Genomic DNA, 15,566 nt, shown 5'->3' on the forward strand with positions numbered 1-15,566 from the left:
ATCACACTCCCCCTCCCGAGCCCCCGTTACTCCAGCCCTGGTGCCCAGGAACCTGTCCTCTGCTGCCATCGTGGCATCTGGAATGTTCTATGAATGGAGTCGCAGAGCATGCGGCCTTTGGAGATGGGCTTTTTTTTTCACTCAGCATAAAACTCTGGAGCCCCCCCTCCCCCAGGCTGTTGTATGTGTCAATGCTCCATTCTTCTCATTGTTGAGTAGTATTCCGACTGTCAATCTTTTACCCTGTATTGAAGGGCTGTGGTCTCCGGAACAGAAGTCTGTCTCCAAGCACAAAGCCAACAGCAAGATCACCTGCTGCAGGTAAGTTACGGGCCGCTGCGAGGTCAGGCTTTGGTTCCTTCCTCTTCTGAACAGGCCCATCACCGCGCACTCATTCCACGTAGCAGAGGCAGAGGGGGTCTGCACCGCGTGCTCGTTCCACACAGCAGAGGGGGCTGCTGCTCCTTTTTTCTTTTTGTCTGTCTGGTGGGAAAGAAAGAGCCAGGCCTTTGATCAATGAGTCAGAGACTCCAAGTTGCCTTCCCTCAGGTAGCTGGCCACAGACTCCTCACCATGCAGCTGTACTGAGCAGAGGTTCTGGAAACATGAGGCTGGCCTTGTCCTTTGCACCTTGCTGCTGATGCTAGAAAGAGGCGGGCTTGCGGCGTGGCTGTCTGAGCAGCAGGGGCGATGGCGCCACAGCCCTCACCACGCTGTGGCACACGTGGTGCTCCAAACCAGAGTGTTGGTCTCACTGGCTTTTCCTTCCATGTCTCCCTCCTCCCCACCTATGTTGGGCGTGTGTCCAGCTGGACAAATGATGGCCAGTACCTGGCTCTGGGGCTGTTCAACGGCGTCATCAGCATACGGAACAAAAACGGTGAGGAGAAAGTGAAGATCGAGCGGCCGGGGGGCGTCTACTCCCCCGTATGGTCCATCTGCTGGAGCCCGTCCAGGTACGGGGTCGGCGCACGCTCTCGGCAGGCCGCGTTCTTTCTTCCTAAACTCTTCCTGGGGGTTCGGTAGTTTGAAAGTCTTCTCCCTCCACTTGACCAGTCTCTTTGGAATCTGTTGCATTGAAATCGTTTTTTAAAGAGCTATCTTGAGTTTTTGGCACAGATCCCAGAGATTTAGCTAAGCAGATGAGCTATGTAGGCCAGACAAGAGGATGTGTGAGTGTTGTGCGTGTGAATGCATACATGAGTGGTGTGTGTGTGTGTGTGTGTGTGTGTGTGTGTGTGTGTGTGTGTGTGCGTACTCGCATGTGTATATAACGTAGGACCATTTTTTTTTTTATTGTTGCTGAGATTTTTTTTCAGTTGTTCCCTGCAAATTTGGGCAAAGGGTGTGCTCACCTGTTAATAAATTGCTCCTCAGTGAGCCGTCATTGTTGCCCGTGCCCAAAAAAGTAAAAATTAAGTTTACAAGGATCTCCAAAGCCCAGCATGGCAGCTCAAACCTCATTCACTCTTGCCGTCTACGCCCATGTGACTCTGAGGGTGAATTAATACCTTACAGGCTCTTTGTGTAATCCCATAATATTATTAAACCTTTTCTATCCCCCACAGAGTCCTCTGAAGGTAAATGAAAGGACTTGTTTACCAACCCAGTGTCATTTTACAGGTGGGCGCCCACTTGATTTAGGAGGCCATTTAATTCCGCTGCCTTTCCCACACCAGGTCATTATGCTTCTTCCTGGCTAATTCTGTCAGCCCAGGTTGGATCATGAGTACCTAATGCTGCCGGAGGCTATTAGCCTACCCCAGAGTTCCTGCTGTTTGATTTTGTGGCCACAGATGACTGTGTGGCTTCGGGCCACCATCTTTAATTCATGAGAAGCAGGATGCCCAGTGTACCTGGTGGCTGTCCTTTTCCGGGCAGGGTTCAGGGGCTCCTTGACAGGGTTTGAAATGATAGTGCTAGTGAGGTTGTAGGCAATGTGATTGTGAACCACCACTTACTATCTGCAGCCGATGGGAGAATTTCTGGATGAGCAGAGAGACGGAGGATGCTGAGGATGTCATTGTCAACAGCTATTTTCAGGAAATCCCTTCCACTCTGAAGTCAGCAGAGTACAGTAGTCAGGGTAGTGAGGCAGAGGAGGAAGAGCCGGAGGAAGAAGACGACAGTCCCAGGGACGACAACTCGTGAGTGTGTCCCAAGGAGCAAGGAATTCCTTGGAAGGGCCCCGGCCTGTGCAGCCCGCCGGGGCCGGCAGAGCAGGGCCCCAGCACACATACACACCGAGGGGGCACCCCAGGACCTGGAAATGTTACAAAGGACAGAGAAGAAGGCCCAGCTGCTCTGTGAAACCCCATCCCTAGAGCCCCCCATGGGCATCTGTGTTCTCCTCGAGCTCAGCGCACATCTACAGTCATCTAAACCATAACAGCCAGCAAGCTCCTCCCAGTAACATTAGAAATTCTTCCAAAGACATAACTTCTTGCATCTGTCTTGTAGCACTACCTGGATGTCCGTCCTTAACACTGCCCAAGTCCCTGGCCCGTTCCTTCCCCCTCCCTCGGCATTCTTCGCTAAGGCAGGGACACATGGCAGGGGGGAAGCCCCTGCCTTGCCCCTGTCTTCAGCACACTGTCCATTAGGATGGCCTGGCGGGCTGGTGGGACAGCTGACCACGTACTGCACCCATGGGGCCTGAGGCTCGGATGCCTCCAAGAACCCCAGTGTCACGGGGAGGGACATGGGCGCAAAGGGAGGAGGAAGGGTGGGCTTCAGCCAGAGCATCACCCTTCATTGTTCTACATGTGTGTTTGGCTAAAGAGCCTCATTGCAGGGGACGGAGGGGGCTGAGCGCCACCAGCCCGCGCCGGCTGCGCCTCCCCAAGAATGTTCACTGAGCGCTAGGCTTTCTCTTTTTTCTTTTCTTTTCTCTTCTTTTATTTTCTGCCAGTCTTGGGGCTTGAACTCAGGGCCTGGATTCAATCCCTGAGCTTTTTTTTGTTGAAGGCTGCATTCTACCACTTCAGCCACAGCTTCACCTTTGGCTTTTGGCTGGTTCACTGGAGATCAGAGTCTCACAGACCTTCCTGCCCAGGCTAGCTTTGAACTATGATCCTCATCTGTCTCCTGAGAAGCTGGGATCAGAGGCCTGAGCCACTGACACCCGATGAGGGCTGGGCTTTTGCAGTGTGTTTGAACTTCACTACTACGTTCACCTCCTGGCCCCTTCCGCTCACCTCCCTCTCAACCCTTCTTTTTCCCCTTGGTTCTGAATTGGGGCCTGTGACACTTTCCTCCCGTCACTCCCAGCCGGGTTTCTGAACCAAACAGCACCAGTCATGCCTGGCAGGCCCTGGGCCCTGCAAAGCTAGAATCACTCAGGACCAGGCAATCTTGGGTGAACTGAGGCCCACAGCTTTGCCAAAGGCTGTCTCTGGGTCCTGGTCCTGTCGCCCTGTCAATGGGATGCGGTCAGACCATTTTCCCCATGCAGCAGTCCCCAGCTGGAAGACATCTGACCTTAGTGCTCATTCTCGCTCTCCATGGATGACCATTTTCCCTCTATTTAATAAACAGATTGGTGCTGGGCATCGTGGCCCCTCCTATTAATCTCAGCACTTGGAATACTGAGATAGGAGGGTCGTGAGTTCTGGGCCACCTTGGGACACATAGACTATCTCAATGCCCCCCCTCCCCTAAGAACCCCCAAATCAAAAAACAACAACAGGAAAAACAAGAACAAAACCCAGATAGTTCACACCTTCTCATCATGAGCGGAGCCCCTCCCACGTCCCCACGCTTCACAGCACGGGAGACGCACTCTCCATCTGCCCTCGGCCCTCCTCAACCCCGGGGAAGCGGAGGTGAGGGCTCCCCGGGCTGCAGCGTGTGTCCTGCAGCTCAGGACGGCAGTGGGTGCAGCGGCTGACGGACGGGTTGCCCTCGCCTGTACATTTGGCTCCCCGACAGCCTGGCCAGGGCTTTCTTTTCCTGTTTGTTCAACTGTTAGTGTTGCACTCCTCAGCAGGCCGTGGCCCCCGTAACCTCTTTTGTCTTCTCTTGATTAGAGAGGAACACAATGACATCCTGGCTGTGGCTGACTGGGGACAGAAACTTTCCTTCTACCAGCTGAGTGGGAAACAGGTATGTACCGCTGTTGAAACCCAGGAAGAGCTGGGCGCCAGTGGTTCACGCCTGTAATTCCAGCTCCTCAGAAGGCTGAGATCTGAGGATCGCAGTTTGAAGCCAGCCTGCACAGGAAAGTCCGTCAGACTCTTGTCTCCAATGAACCAGCAAACGCCACTTGAGCTGTTCTCAAGTGATAGAGTGCTAGCCTTGAGAAGAAAAAACAAAACTCAGGACGGCACTCAGTTCCTGAGTTCAAGCCCCGTGACCAACACGCACACACACAAAAATTAAACCCAGGTACACTTGTGCCCTTTGCCCCTTGCAGCGCCAGTGTTAGCTTTTGCTTACAGTGTGCAGTGCTGTCCTGTGCAGTCACAGCTCCTGTCCTCCCTGCGCTGTCCTTCATCCCTCTAACATGTGAGCACCACCTTGGTCCACACAGCCCTGCTGTGTGAGGCATATGACGTCGGTAGCTGCACCATTGCTTCTTTAGTATTTGAGTGAAAAAAAGACCATATAGTTGATAATGAAGAGCTACTCAGTTTTCCACGGCTGATTTCCCAGCATCCTTACTTAGTTTTTTGTCAATACCAGGATTTGAACCCTATACATTCTTGCTAGGCAGGCACTTTAGTGTTGAGACACACCTCCGCCCTTTTTTGTGCTGGTTATTTCTTTTTGGTTGTGCCGAGGTTTGTACTCAGGTCTTGTGCTTGCTAGGCAGGTGCTCTTACCACTGAGTTGTGCCTCCAGCACTTTTTTTGCTAGCTTTTTCTTTTTTTTGTCGGTTGTGGGGCCTGAACTCTCCGCCTGGGCTCTTCAGCTCAAGACGAGCGCTCTACCACTTGAGCCACAGCGCCACTTCTGGCTTTTTCTGCTTATGTAATGCTGCGGAATTGAACCCACGGCCTCATGCATGCAAGGCAAGCACTCCATCACTGAGCCACTTTCCCAGCCCCGTGCTCGCTATTTTGAAGTAGGGTCTTCCTGTCTGGGCACAGTCAGCCTGCTATAGTTAGGACAGTGGCACATGCCACCATGTCCAGGTCTTGGTTGAAAAGGGATCTTGAGAACCTTTCTGCCTGAGCTAGCTTCCAACCCCAGTTCTCCCAGCCTGAGCCTCCCGAGTAGGTAGGATTACAGGCATGAGCCACTGGCACCCAGCATCATACTGGTTACTTTTGAGATAGGGTCTTGCTTCGTGCTGGACATGAGCTTGGATGGCAGTCTGTTTTAAGTTTCCTAATGTAGATAGGATGACAGGCATGCACCACCGTGCCCGGCTTCTTCCATTGAGATGGGGTCTCCTGGACTTTTCTGTCCCACCTGACGGGAACCGTGATCGTCTGATCTCAGCTTCCCACAAAGCTAGGATGACGGCATGTACCACCACACCAAGCTATTGGTTTGAGCTTTGTTAAGGACTAGGAGAACTTTTGGTTGCTAGGCAGTTGAAATTCCTAAAAAGGAAAGGAAAGCGAACATATTAAACTTATAATGGTGGTTTAAATTAGTTGAAGGGAGTTAAGCTGAAACTGGAGCTCACTTTTTAATCTGCACAGCATTGTATTTCATTAAATAGAGCCACCTTCATGTTAAAAAGGAAAATTTTTGTAAATTGTACTAAAAAAAAGTAGGGAGGGGCTGGGAAGGTGGCTCAGTGGTAGAGCGCTTGCCTTGCATGCATGAGGCCCTGGGTTCGATTCCTCAGCACCACATAAGCAAAAAAAAGCCGGAAGTGGCGCTGTGGCTCAAGTGGTAGAGCGCTAGCCTTGAGCTGAAGAGCTGAGGGACAGCGCCCAGGCCCAGAGCTCAGGCCCCACAACCAGACCGAAAAAAAAAAAAAGGGAAAAACCTTTCTAGAGTTATTTCCTTAATAAATTGAATAATGAATAAAGGAGGGTGTTTAAAACAGAATAAACTCAGCTTTGTGAAATACCTAAAAACAAAAGCAGATGAGAGAAGGAAAGAAGCTGCAGCAGCCGCTGGCAGGGACGGTGGAGGAGGAGGCCTGGAGGAGAAAGGCCGTTCCTGGCCTCCAGGTCCACCCAGGAGCGAAGGCCCACTCAGGATACTGATGGCTAGAGGGAGTCGCGCATTTGGCCATAGGGAGGGGAAAGAGTAGGTGAGGAGAGGCAGCGAGGCCGGTGTCCGTGGTGGTACATCCCAGGAGGAGCCCAGCTGGCTCTTCGCAGCCTTCTCACCATCTCCTGTTGAGTCTGTAGGGAGATCTCATCATGGGGAATGACTTATCCTTCATCAGTGATCTTTCTCTGGTGTGTGTGTTCTCTTTCCTCAGATTGGGAAGGATCGGCCACTGAACTTTGACCCCTGCTGCATCAGCTATTTCACGAAGGGAGAATACATTTTGATGGGGGGGTCAGACAAACAAGTGTCCCTTTTCACCAAGGATGGAGTACGGCTTGGGACGATCGGGGAGCAGAGCTCCTGGGTGTGGACGTGTAAAGTGAAGCCTGACTCCAACTATGTGGTGAGGAGGACCCGCTCTGTTAGAAGAGGCGTGAGCCGGCCAGTCCCGGCTCTGGCATTCGTTGCAGACGGGTGTGGAGGGCAGACCATGTCTCCTCAAAGCTGGGGGTGACCGACAGCCCTCTTCCCTGCAGGCCATAGGCTGCCAGGATGGCACCATTGTCTTGTACCAGCTGGTCTTCAGCACAGTCCACGGGCTCTACAAGGACCGTTACGCCTACAGGGACAGTATGACCGACGTCATTGTGCAGCACCTGATCACCGAGCAGAAAGGTCGGGGCGGGCCTGGGTGACAGCACTTGAGAGGGCAAGAAATGTGCCTCTGTGGGCTTATTTTTCTAGGTGGGACAGGAGTTTGAACTCAGCATCTTGTGCTTGTTTGGCTTGCTTGGCTGAGCTAGTCCTCCAGCCCCACTGTTATTTTGGGGTTAGTTTGGAGATGGAAGCTCACAGACTTCTCTGGTCTTGAACTTTGATCCTCCAGATCTCAGCCTCCTGAATAGCTAGGATAATAGGAGCTCACATGAGCCTCCCATTTTTTCAGGGCAGAAATCACATATGGCCCCAGTTGTCAAGCAGGGGTGTGTGACCATCCCTTAGGTGAGCCATCAGGCTGGACAGAGGAGTAGAGACTTAGCCCTCAGCATTGCACTTTCCACCGTCAAGGGTAGGATTTGGACCATAGAGATGTACTGGGCCAGCAAGTGCAAGGCCCTGAGTTCAATCCCCAGGTCTGCCAAAAAAAAACTGTTACGTTGTATACAACTCTGGACCCCAGTGCCCAGCGGAGTTGATTGTCTATATGAGACACTCTGTAAAGATCTTTTTTAATAAGAGCATCTCACTTTAATTGCCAGGAACATTAAGTAAATGAGGGCTTTTAATTTCTCTGCCTTCCACCTTACTTAACAACCTTTTGCTAGAGCCTGATTTTTTTTTTCTTTTCCCCTCTGACAGTTCGGATTAAATGCAAAGAGCTTGTCAAGAAAATTGCCATCTACAAAAATCGATTAGCTATCCAACTGCCAGAGAAAATCCTCATCTATGAGTTGTACTCAGATGACTCGTCAGATATGCATTACCGGGTGAAGGAGAAGATGGTCAGGAAGTTTGAGTGCAACCTCCTGGTGGTTTGTGCCGACCACATCATCCTCTGCCAGGTGGGTGGCAGCCTGAGAGGGGCTGGGCTGATCTGCTTCCTGCCTCCCCCCAAGGAACGGTCCCCACATCATGGTCTTAAAAGTCAAGAGGAAACCCATCCCTTCTCATCCAACTTGGCCCCATTGACCTACAGACTGGCGTTGCATGAATCAGACTCGGTGCATTGAAGTTGTCATAGTGGGACTAGTTGTATGTTAATGATTTAAATTTAAAGTCCCACAAATGAAGATAAATTTACTTTGATAAACATATGTATCAAAAATTTATATCAAGGAAAAAAAGTTCTCAACATAGATTTCTAGGAAACAATGGCAAGCATTTGGAAAGACTTTGAGAAAAGCCTACAAGAGGTAGATTTGGGTTCACTGAGACTTATTGGAAGAGATAAGGTAGAATGAATTCTTTGGGTGTGAAATGTGAATGTGGAGGTCTAGAGATTTCAGCACAAGTTAGAGGACAGGTGTGGTCACTGGCACGCTCTGGTGTGGTCACTCTCGTGTCACGGGTGTGGCTGACATGGTCACTGGTGTACACTTGTTGCTGCTCTGGAGTCTGCATTGAAGATGGAAAGCCTTGTGTGAGGGTTAAAGATGGGGGTGGTGGAGATAAACCAGGGCTGGCTAAGCCTCCGGACGGGGGGGGTGTGTGGCGGGGGACTGGGAGCCCAATTCTATGGAAGGTCCATGCTGAGCCCGGTTTGCTTCCTAGGAAAGGCGGCTGCAGTCTCTGACCTTCAATGGAGTGAAGGAGCGGGAGTGGCAGATGGAGTCTCTAATCCGGTACATCAAGGTGATCGGAGGCCCTCCCAGAAGGGAAGGGCTGCTAGTAGGCCTGAAGAATGGACAGGTGAGTGCTCCCTGGTGGCTCCCGTGTGCCTGCCGACTCAGGTGACCTGCCTCATGATGACTGGAAGGAAAGCTTGCTGCACCCCAGGCTGCTCTGAGTGGCCTTTTCTGAGAACAGCTGCATGCTCCCATTCTGGCCGAGCTCTGCCATCCGTGGCCCTTGGGCTGCACGTAGAATGGATTAGTGGCGTAAGGTCACCTGGGGGGGGATTTGTGCAAGCTGCAGCTTTACTGGATTGCTGGAGAGGGAGGCAGAGCAGGTACTGAGGTCAGATCGCTATTAGGGCTGGGGCTGGATTACCTTGCGCTCCAGCCTTGGCCCTAGACAGCTCTGTGTCCTCAGGATGTTACTTGATGCTAAAAGTAAAAGGGTCTTTTGGGCCTATAGATGCAGGAAATTTAGGTTGTAAAAAGTTAAATCAGTGTGTGTGTGTGTGTGTGTGTGTGTGTGTGTGTGTGTGTGTGTGTGTGTGTGTGTGTGTGTTCTTTGCTGAAAATAAAAAAAGTTCTATGTGGGCTTCATAGAAATCTGAAAGTGAAAATATAACTGCATTAGCCCAAGAGCCAAGCTGTGTAGCAGATGGCTTGTGACTGAGGCTTGTCAGGTCTTTGCTGGGGACGGACATTATAGAACGTGAGATCAGTGGGAGCTGTCAGACTCCCACCAGAGTGAAGAAGGGCCTGCTTCTTCCTCCATCAGCTCTTGCGTCTCAGGCAAAGCTGTGAGCAGGGGCTTCAGGGGTCAGGTTGAACAAGATCATGTATCTTAGCTGCTGACTAGCTGTGTGACCCTGGGCAGGTCATTTTGCCTCTCTGAGGCTCAGGCTTTACAAATGAGGATGCTATACTTTTCACAGTGCTTTCAAGAGCAAGGGTGTCAATAGACAGTAGCCATCAGCAGCAGCATCATCATTGTTTTATACCAGATGCCCTACCAGGGTTTCTTATGGCATCATTCTGTATTAGTCCTTGACTCAGAGCTTTGCTCCGTGGTCCCCTGCAGCGTGCAGTTTGAGTCAAATCATTAGCAAGTCCCCAGTCTGGGTAGACACTGGAGTGAAGTTTGGCATATTTTGGGCCTGTTGTTCCTTGGGCGACCTCTGATGAACCACACTTCTGGTCTCCTGAGGATAAGCCTGCCCCTCCTCCGCCACCTCTTTTTTCTTTTCCTTCTAATGAGTCCTTTCTGGGAGTCAGTGGGAGTTGTTCTGGTAGAACACATGGGACTCCAGCAGCCTGGCGCTGGGCCAGGGTCTGGTTGCCATGGTGACTCACACTTTTTTTTTTTTTTTCCTCTGAAATTTCACCAGATCCTGAAGATCTTTGTGGACAATCTCTTTGCTGTCGTCCTGCTGAAGCAGGCCACAGCCGTGCGCTGCTTGGACATGAGTGCCACCCGGAAAAAGCTGGCCGTGGTGGACGAAAATGACACGTGCCTGGTGTATGACATCCACAGCAAGGAGCTGCTTTTTCAGGTGAAGTTCCCGACACCTAGAAGCGGGGACCCCGTTCCTACAGGGGGCGCTGCAGCTCCCAGCAGTTGCAGATCCAGTGCTGGGCCGGGCCTGCAGCCTCCCCTGACTTGGCAGCTGGGCTAGCCCCGCCTCGTTGTGTGTTCTTTTGTTTGTTTTGTTTTGTTTTGTGGGTAAGTGGGCAAGTAGCCCCTTTCTTGCATCAACAATGAGCAGTAAATGAAGTGGAAATCAAGCGGGCAGGCCAGTGGGCCATAGGGTCCCTTCTATAGGCCTGCCTGTTGTGTGTGTGACCGGAGGCCCAGCAAGGAGGCCCGGTCAGCTTTATCATCTGAAAGCACGGAGTCCCCTGTACTCGTATCCCAAGGAAGCCATAGAGGTGGCTCGGCGGGAGCTGGTGTTGTCTTTGGGATAGGCATGCCTGCACACTGACCTGTGGCTAGCCATGTGTCATGGGGAGGAAGGTCCAGAGGCTGGCCCCCGGGTCTGCTGGGTTAGGGCCACCCGTGGTCTCTTTGGGCTTTGTGAGTCAGGTCTGCCTTGCCTAATGCAAGTTCTCCATCGCTGGACCCTGTGTGTGCAGGCTTCCAAGGTCAGGCAGATTCAGGTCCCCTCTCAGGGTGGAGGGGGCCTGGGGTAGAGGCACCGCAGTTGGGCAAGGTGACCTGGCGGCGGCTGCTACCCCAGAAGTGACTCTCAGCTCATTCTGGCCTCCATCACAGAGGAAGCTGAGTGCTTAGGGAAAGAAGGCATGTCGGTTGCCTTTCAACTGGCCTGGGCTTGCGTCCTGCCTGCGCCATTTGCTGTGTGATCTTCAGCACATTAATAAACCATTCTAGGCCTCAATGGCTCCTTTTCCCTGAAATGAAACTACTCATTGTCTCCTCACAGAATTGCTACAGGATTAAGTGAGATACCTCAATGGTGGCGCAGCACTGGGCAGGAAAGGGGCCTTCTTCTTCTCCCTGGCCCCATTGCTACCCCTGCCTGCACTCCTAGTTAGTGTACTCTAGGGGTGCTCTGGGCCTAGGACTCTGTGAGGGTGGCAGGGCGTGTGGCTCCCCTGTGCCCACAGCCTCTGCGGAGACGAGAGCAGGTGAGTCTCAGGCCTTGTCCGGGGACAGGAGCGTGCCCAGCCACCCTCGCCGCCTTCTCATCCTAGCAGTCAGCAGGAGACTCGCGGCAGGAGACTCGGGGCTACCAGAGACTCTGCTGGCCTCGGGGGGCCACCACACAGGGTGCCTGGATATTTAGCAAGTGAATTGTAAATGTACACATGGCATATTATCTTCTAATTTTGAAAAGCACTCCCTGATCTTGTTCTTATTATAAAAAGAATCCAACAGATCTTCGTGACAAATTTAGGCAAACAAAAAACAAGAAAATAAAAGCACCCGTAATTCCATCCACGCAGAAATAGTCACTTTGGGGCTGGGAAAGTGGCTCAGTGGTAGAGCGCTTGCCTTACATGCCTGAGGCCCTGGGTTCGATTCCCCAGCACCACATAAGCAGGAAAAAAAAAAAGCTGGAAATAGTGCTGTAGCTCAAGTGGTAGAGCGCTAGCCTTGATCTGAAGAGCTGAGGGACGGCGCCCAGGCCCAGAGTTCAGGCCCACGACCGGACTCCCCCCCCCCCCAAAAAAAAAAGAAATAGTCACTTTCAACTGTCTTCGTGTGTGGGGGTGTTTGTTGGTTTGTTTGCTTATTCTTGTGGTGCTGGGGCCGGAACCCAGTGCCTTGGGCATGGTAAGCAAGTGTTGTGCCACTGAGTCACCTCCAAGCTTTATTCCTTCACTGAATCCTACTTTGCTGATTTTCCACTCACAATGGAGGAAGAAGAAGAACTTTTGAAGTCATGCTTATTTGGAAACGTCGTCATGGCCAGTGTTTAGAGCAGTGAGCCTCACCCCGTTCTTCCTTGTCCCTGCCTCCTCTGCCTCCTGCACCCCACCGTCAGCATCTCTGGTCTTCAGGAGGGGACCTGACTGGGGTGTGGGAGAGGTGCCCGTGCCCAGGGCAGTCCTCACCCCCCGTCCTCATCCTCAGGAACCCAATGCCAACAGCGTGGCCTGGAACACCCAGTGTGAGGACATGCTGTGCTTCTCGGGAGGGGGCTACCTCAACATCAAGGCCAGCAACTTCCCTGTGCACCAGCAGAAGCTGCAGGGCTTTGTGGTCGGCTACAACGGCTCCAAGATCTTCTGCCTGCACGTCTTCGCCATGACTGCCGTGGAAGTGCCGCAGGTAACTGGAGCCTGGCCGTCCTCTGGCGGTGGGCAGGGGGACAGGCAGGCTGGGCCCCGGCCTGGTGCTGGGGGAAGAGCGGCGCCTGAGATGTCACGCTGCCACCACCCCACGCAGCCTGCACATCTCCAGCAAGCAGCTCGCGCTCACTGTTTCCTTGTGATTCTCTTCCTGGTTGGGAGCGGGTGCAGGGGGCGCTGCTCAGCAGGCAGCAGTCATCCCGTTGGAGGATGCCTGAACACACAGGTTTATGGGTGCGAGGGTTGCACAGGCATGCGTGTGTGTGTGTGTGTGTGTGTGTGTGTGTGTGTGTGTGAGAGAGAGAGAGAGAGAGAGAGAGAGAGAGAGAGAAGGGCTTGGGCCCAGGCTGAGGTCTGTGAGCCAAAAAGGGAGCATGGGACCCTGAGCAAGTTCCCTGGGCTGGAGTATGGAACCACGTAATAGACCAGAGACAGACAGACAGACAGGAGAGCCCAGAGTGACAGACTACCTGGTGGCTAGCCTAGTCCAGCTGCTCTATCTGCCCACTGTCTCCAGTGAATGGTGCTTGCCATAGAACTACCATAAAACAGATAAACACAGAGGACAAAGAAGCTTGAGCCCCAGAATCCCATCCTTATAGAACCTGTGTGTGTGTGTGTGTGTGTGTGTGTGTGTGTGTGTGTGCGCGCACGCGCTGCTTGGCTTCTGGTTCTGCTTGGCTTTTTCCTCTCGTGACTGGCACTCTACCATTTGAGCTACACCCACATGCTTGGCTGTTTGCTAGTTAATTGGAGACAAGATCTCCTCTGGCTTCAAACTGGGATCCTCAAATTTCAGCCTCCAAAGTAGCTAGAATTACAGGCGTGAGCCACTGGCTCCTGGCTCAAAGAATCATTTTTAATGTAGTTATTTATCTTTTTAATTAATTATTTTTTGAGACAGGCTAGCTTTAAACTCATGATCCTCTTGGCTCAGCCTGTAAAGAGCTAGGATGGCAGGTGTGCGGTCACCACACCTGAGAATCATTCTTAAGTGTTTGGGAATGTACCCACTCAGGCTTGTCTGCAGATACAAGTAACAGGCATGATCTATAATTATGACTTTAGGCATTCCTTCTTCCTTTCTTTTCTTTCCTCCTTCCCTCCTCCCTCCCTTCCTTTCTCTTTCTTTCTTCTTTTTCTTTTTTTTTTTTTTTTTTTGCTGGTCGTGGGGCCTGAACTCTGGGCCTGGGCACTGTCCCTCAGCTCTTCAGCTCAAGCCTCTAGTGCTCTACCATTTGAGCCATAGCAACACTTCGGCTTTTTCTGCTTATGTGGTGCAGAGAATTGAACCCAGGGCCTCATGCACTCTACCATTGAGCCACCTTCCCAGCCCTCCTTTTTTCTTTTCTTTTCTTTTCTTTCTTTTTTGCCAGTCCTGGGGCTTGAACTCAGGGCCTGGATACTGTTGCCAAGCCTCTTTGTACTCAAGGCTAGCACTCTACCACTTGAGCCACAGCACCACTTCTGGCTTTTTCTGAGTAGTTTGTTGGAGATAAGAGTCTTACCAACTTTTCTTCCTTTGGAGCCTTTGAACCATGATCCTCAGATCTCAGCCTCCTGAGTAGCTAGGACTACAGGTGTGAGCCACGGTACCTGGTGACTTTAGGCATTTCTAAACTGAAGTAGAATATGGCTTTTTTTTTTTTTTTTTTTACTTTTATCTGTAAAAGCATTTCTACCCAAAGATAAAATCTCAGATTTTATCCACCCAGTTTCCTGGGTGGACCCTAAGCAAGAGATGGAGACTTTTCATCCACCTTCCTTAATGCCACAAGTTTAATCCAACATGGAGATATTACACACCCATCCCTTTTTGTAAATTATTGGCTGTAAATCAGTATTGGACTTTTCCATCCAACCATCTACTAGATATGTGGTCTTGTGCCAATAAATGGACTGCCAGCATTTGTCAGCAGAAGTTGACTATAGACCTTTGTATATGTGTAAGAAATGTCAGAGATTTCTTTGCACTCTGCCCAGTTTCTGCCGGGAGTGGGGGTGGGGTGGGGAGAGCTTGTGATGATGCAGTTGTTGGTGTGACTCTCCTCCCCCTGCTTCCCACCCCAGCTCTGTGGGCATCGACGACCCTGGGTCCTGTCACAGGGTGTTCCTTGGCCAACTTGACCATCACTTACTGCCCAATTAAGCTGCTCTCATACATAGCCAGCATCTGCCAGCTCTGCGTCTGTCTCCGCTGAGCTCTGTGGCATAAATCCTAGAAGTGAAGTAGCTTGGACAAAGGCTGTGTCCAGCTCGAGATGTGACACATCCCGATTGCCTCCCCTTGGCTGCCAGTCAGTCACATGCCGTGCACGTAGCTGGCCAGCCCCCAAAGAGCCATGAGGCCTGACTGGCTTTCTACAGGATTGCTAGGGCCCTGTCCTCTACGGGGCCTGCCCAAGAGCAGGTATGGGAGCAATGGCCATGGGTTCCGATTTGAGGAAACAGAGGAGGGAAAGAGAAAGCAAAAGAGATACCAGAAGGCTGGAAATGTGGCTTAGTGGTAGAGCGCTTTCTACTACTTGAGCCACAGTACCACTTCTGGCTTTCTCTAAGTAGTTTATTGGAGATAGAGTCTCATGGACTGCTGGGCACTGGTGGCTCACGCCTGTAATCCTAGCTACTCAGGAGGTTGAGATCTGAGGATCTCCGTTCCCAGCCAGCTGAAGCACTTTTATCTCTAATTAACCACCAGAAAACCAGAAGTGATACTGTGGCTCAAGTGGTGGAGCGCTTGCCTTGAGCTGAAGAGCTGAGGGACAGCGCCCAGGCTCAGGGTTCAAGACCCACAACTGACAAAAGAAAAAAAAAAAAGTCTCATGGACTGTCCTGCCCAGGCTGGAGTGCTTGCCTAGCATGAGTGAAACCCTGGGTTCGATTCCCCAGTACCGCATACACAGAAAAAGCCAGAAGTGGTACAGTGGCACAAGTCTAGAGTGCTAGCCTTGAGCCAAAGAAGCTCAGGGACAGTGCCCAGGCCTTATGTTCAAGCCCCAGGACTGTCAGAGAGAGAGAGAGAGAGACCCCTGGGGGAGTGGAGGCAGGAGGCAAGTGCACCCCTGTGATGTCTCCTGGCCAATCTCCTTTCCCAGCCGCATCCCGCCCAGGCCTCGCTCGGACTGAGCTGTGCTACTCAGGCAGTGCTTATTGTTGACAGGCTTTTCCCCGAAACTGCCATCCTGACCTCAAACACAAATGCAGTTTTCTGCTCCCTGGCTTCAGCCAGCCTAGAGGAGCCATGGG

General features: G+C 51.8%; 1 protein-coding gene across 5 annotated transcripts in view; it reads left to right on the top strand.

Moving 5' to 3' along the window:
• The window catches only part of LOC138822719 (intraflagellar transport protein 122 homolog), a 56,650-nt gene that overhangs the window by 16,616 nt on the left and 24,468 nt on the right, over window positions 1-15,566 (top strand). For 3 of the 5 annotated variants that reach the window (XM_070015606.1, XM_070015608.1, XM_070015607.1), the window contains exons 6-15: window positions 255-321; window positions 810-956; window positions 1,971-2,147; window positions 4,029-4,104; window positions 6,389-6,580; window positions 6,714-6,852; window positions 7,537-7,739; window positions 8,449-8,586; window positions 9,896-10,060; window positions 12,103-12,300. In XM_070015606.1, the coding sequence (XP_069871707.1) occupies window positions 255-321; window positions 810-956; window positions 1,971-2,147; window positions 4,029-4,104; window positions 6,389-6,580; window positions 6,714-6,852; window positions 7,537-7,739; window positions 8,449-8,586; window positions 9,896-10,060; window positions 12,103-12,300 (1,502 nt within the window). The remainder of the gene's footprint in view (window positions 1-254; window positions 322-809; window positions 957-1,970; window positions 2,148-4,028; window positions 4,105-6,388; window positions 6,581-6,713; window positions 6,853-7,536; window positions 7,740-8,448; window positions 8,587-9,895; window positions 10,061-12,102; window positions 12,301-15,566) is intronic. The other 2 variants (XM_070015609.1, XM_070015610.1) reach the window with 1 other exon arrangement.

This window comes from Dipodomys merriami, unplaced genomic scaffold, assembly GCF_024711535.1.
Source record: "Dipodomys merriami isolate MVZ:Mamm:240054 unplaced genomic scaffold, mDipMer1.0.p SCAF_114, whole genome shotgun sequence".
NCBI classification, from domain to species: domain Eukaryota; kingdom Metazoa; phylum Chordata; class Mammalia; order Rodentia; family Heteromyidae; genus Dipodomys; species Dipodomys merriami.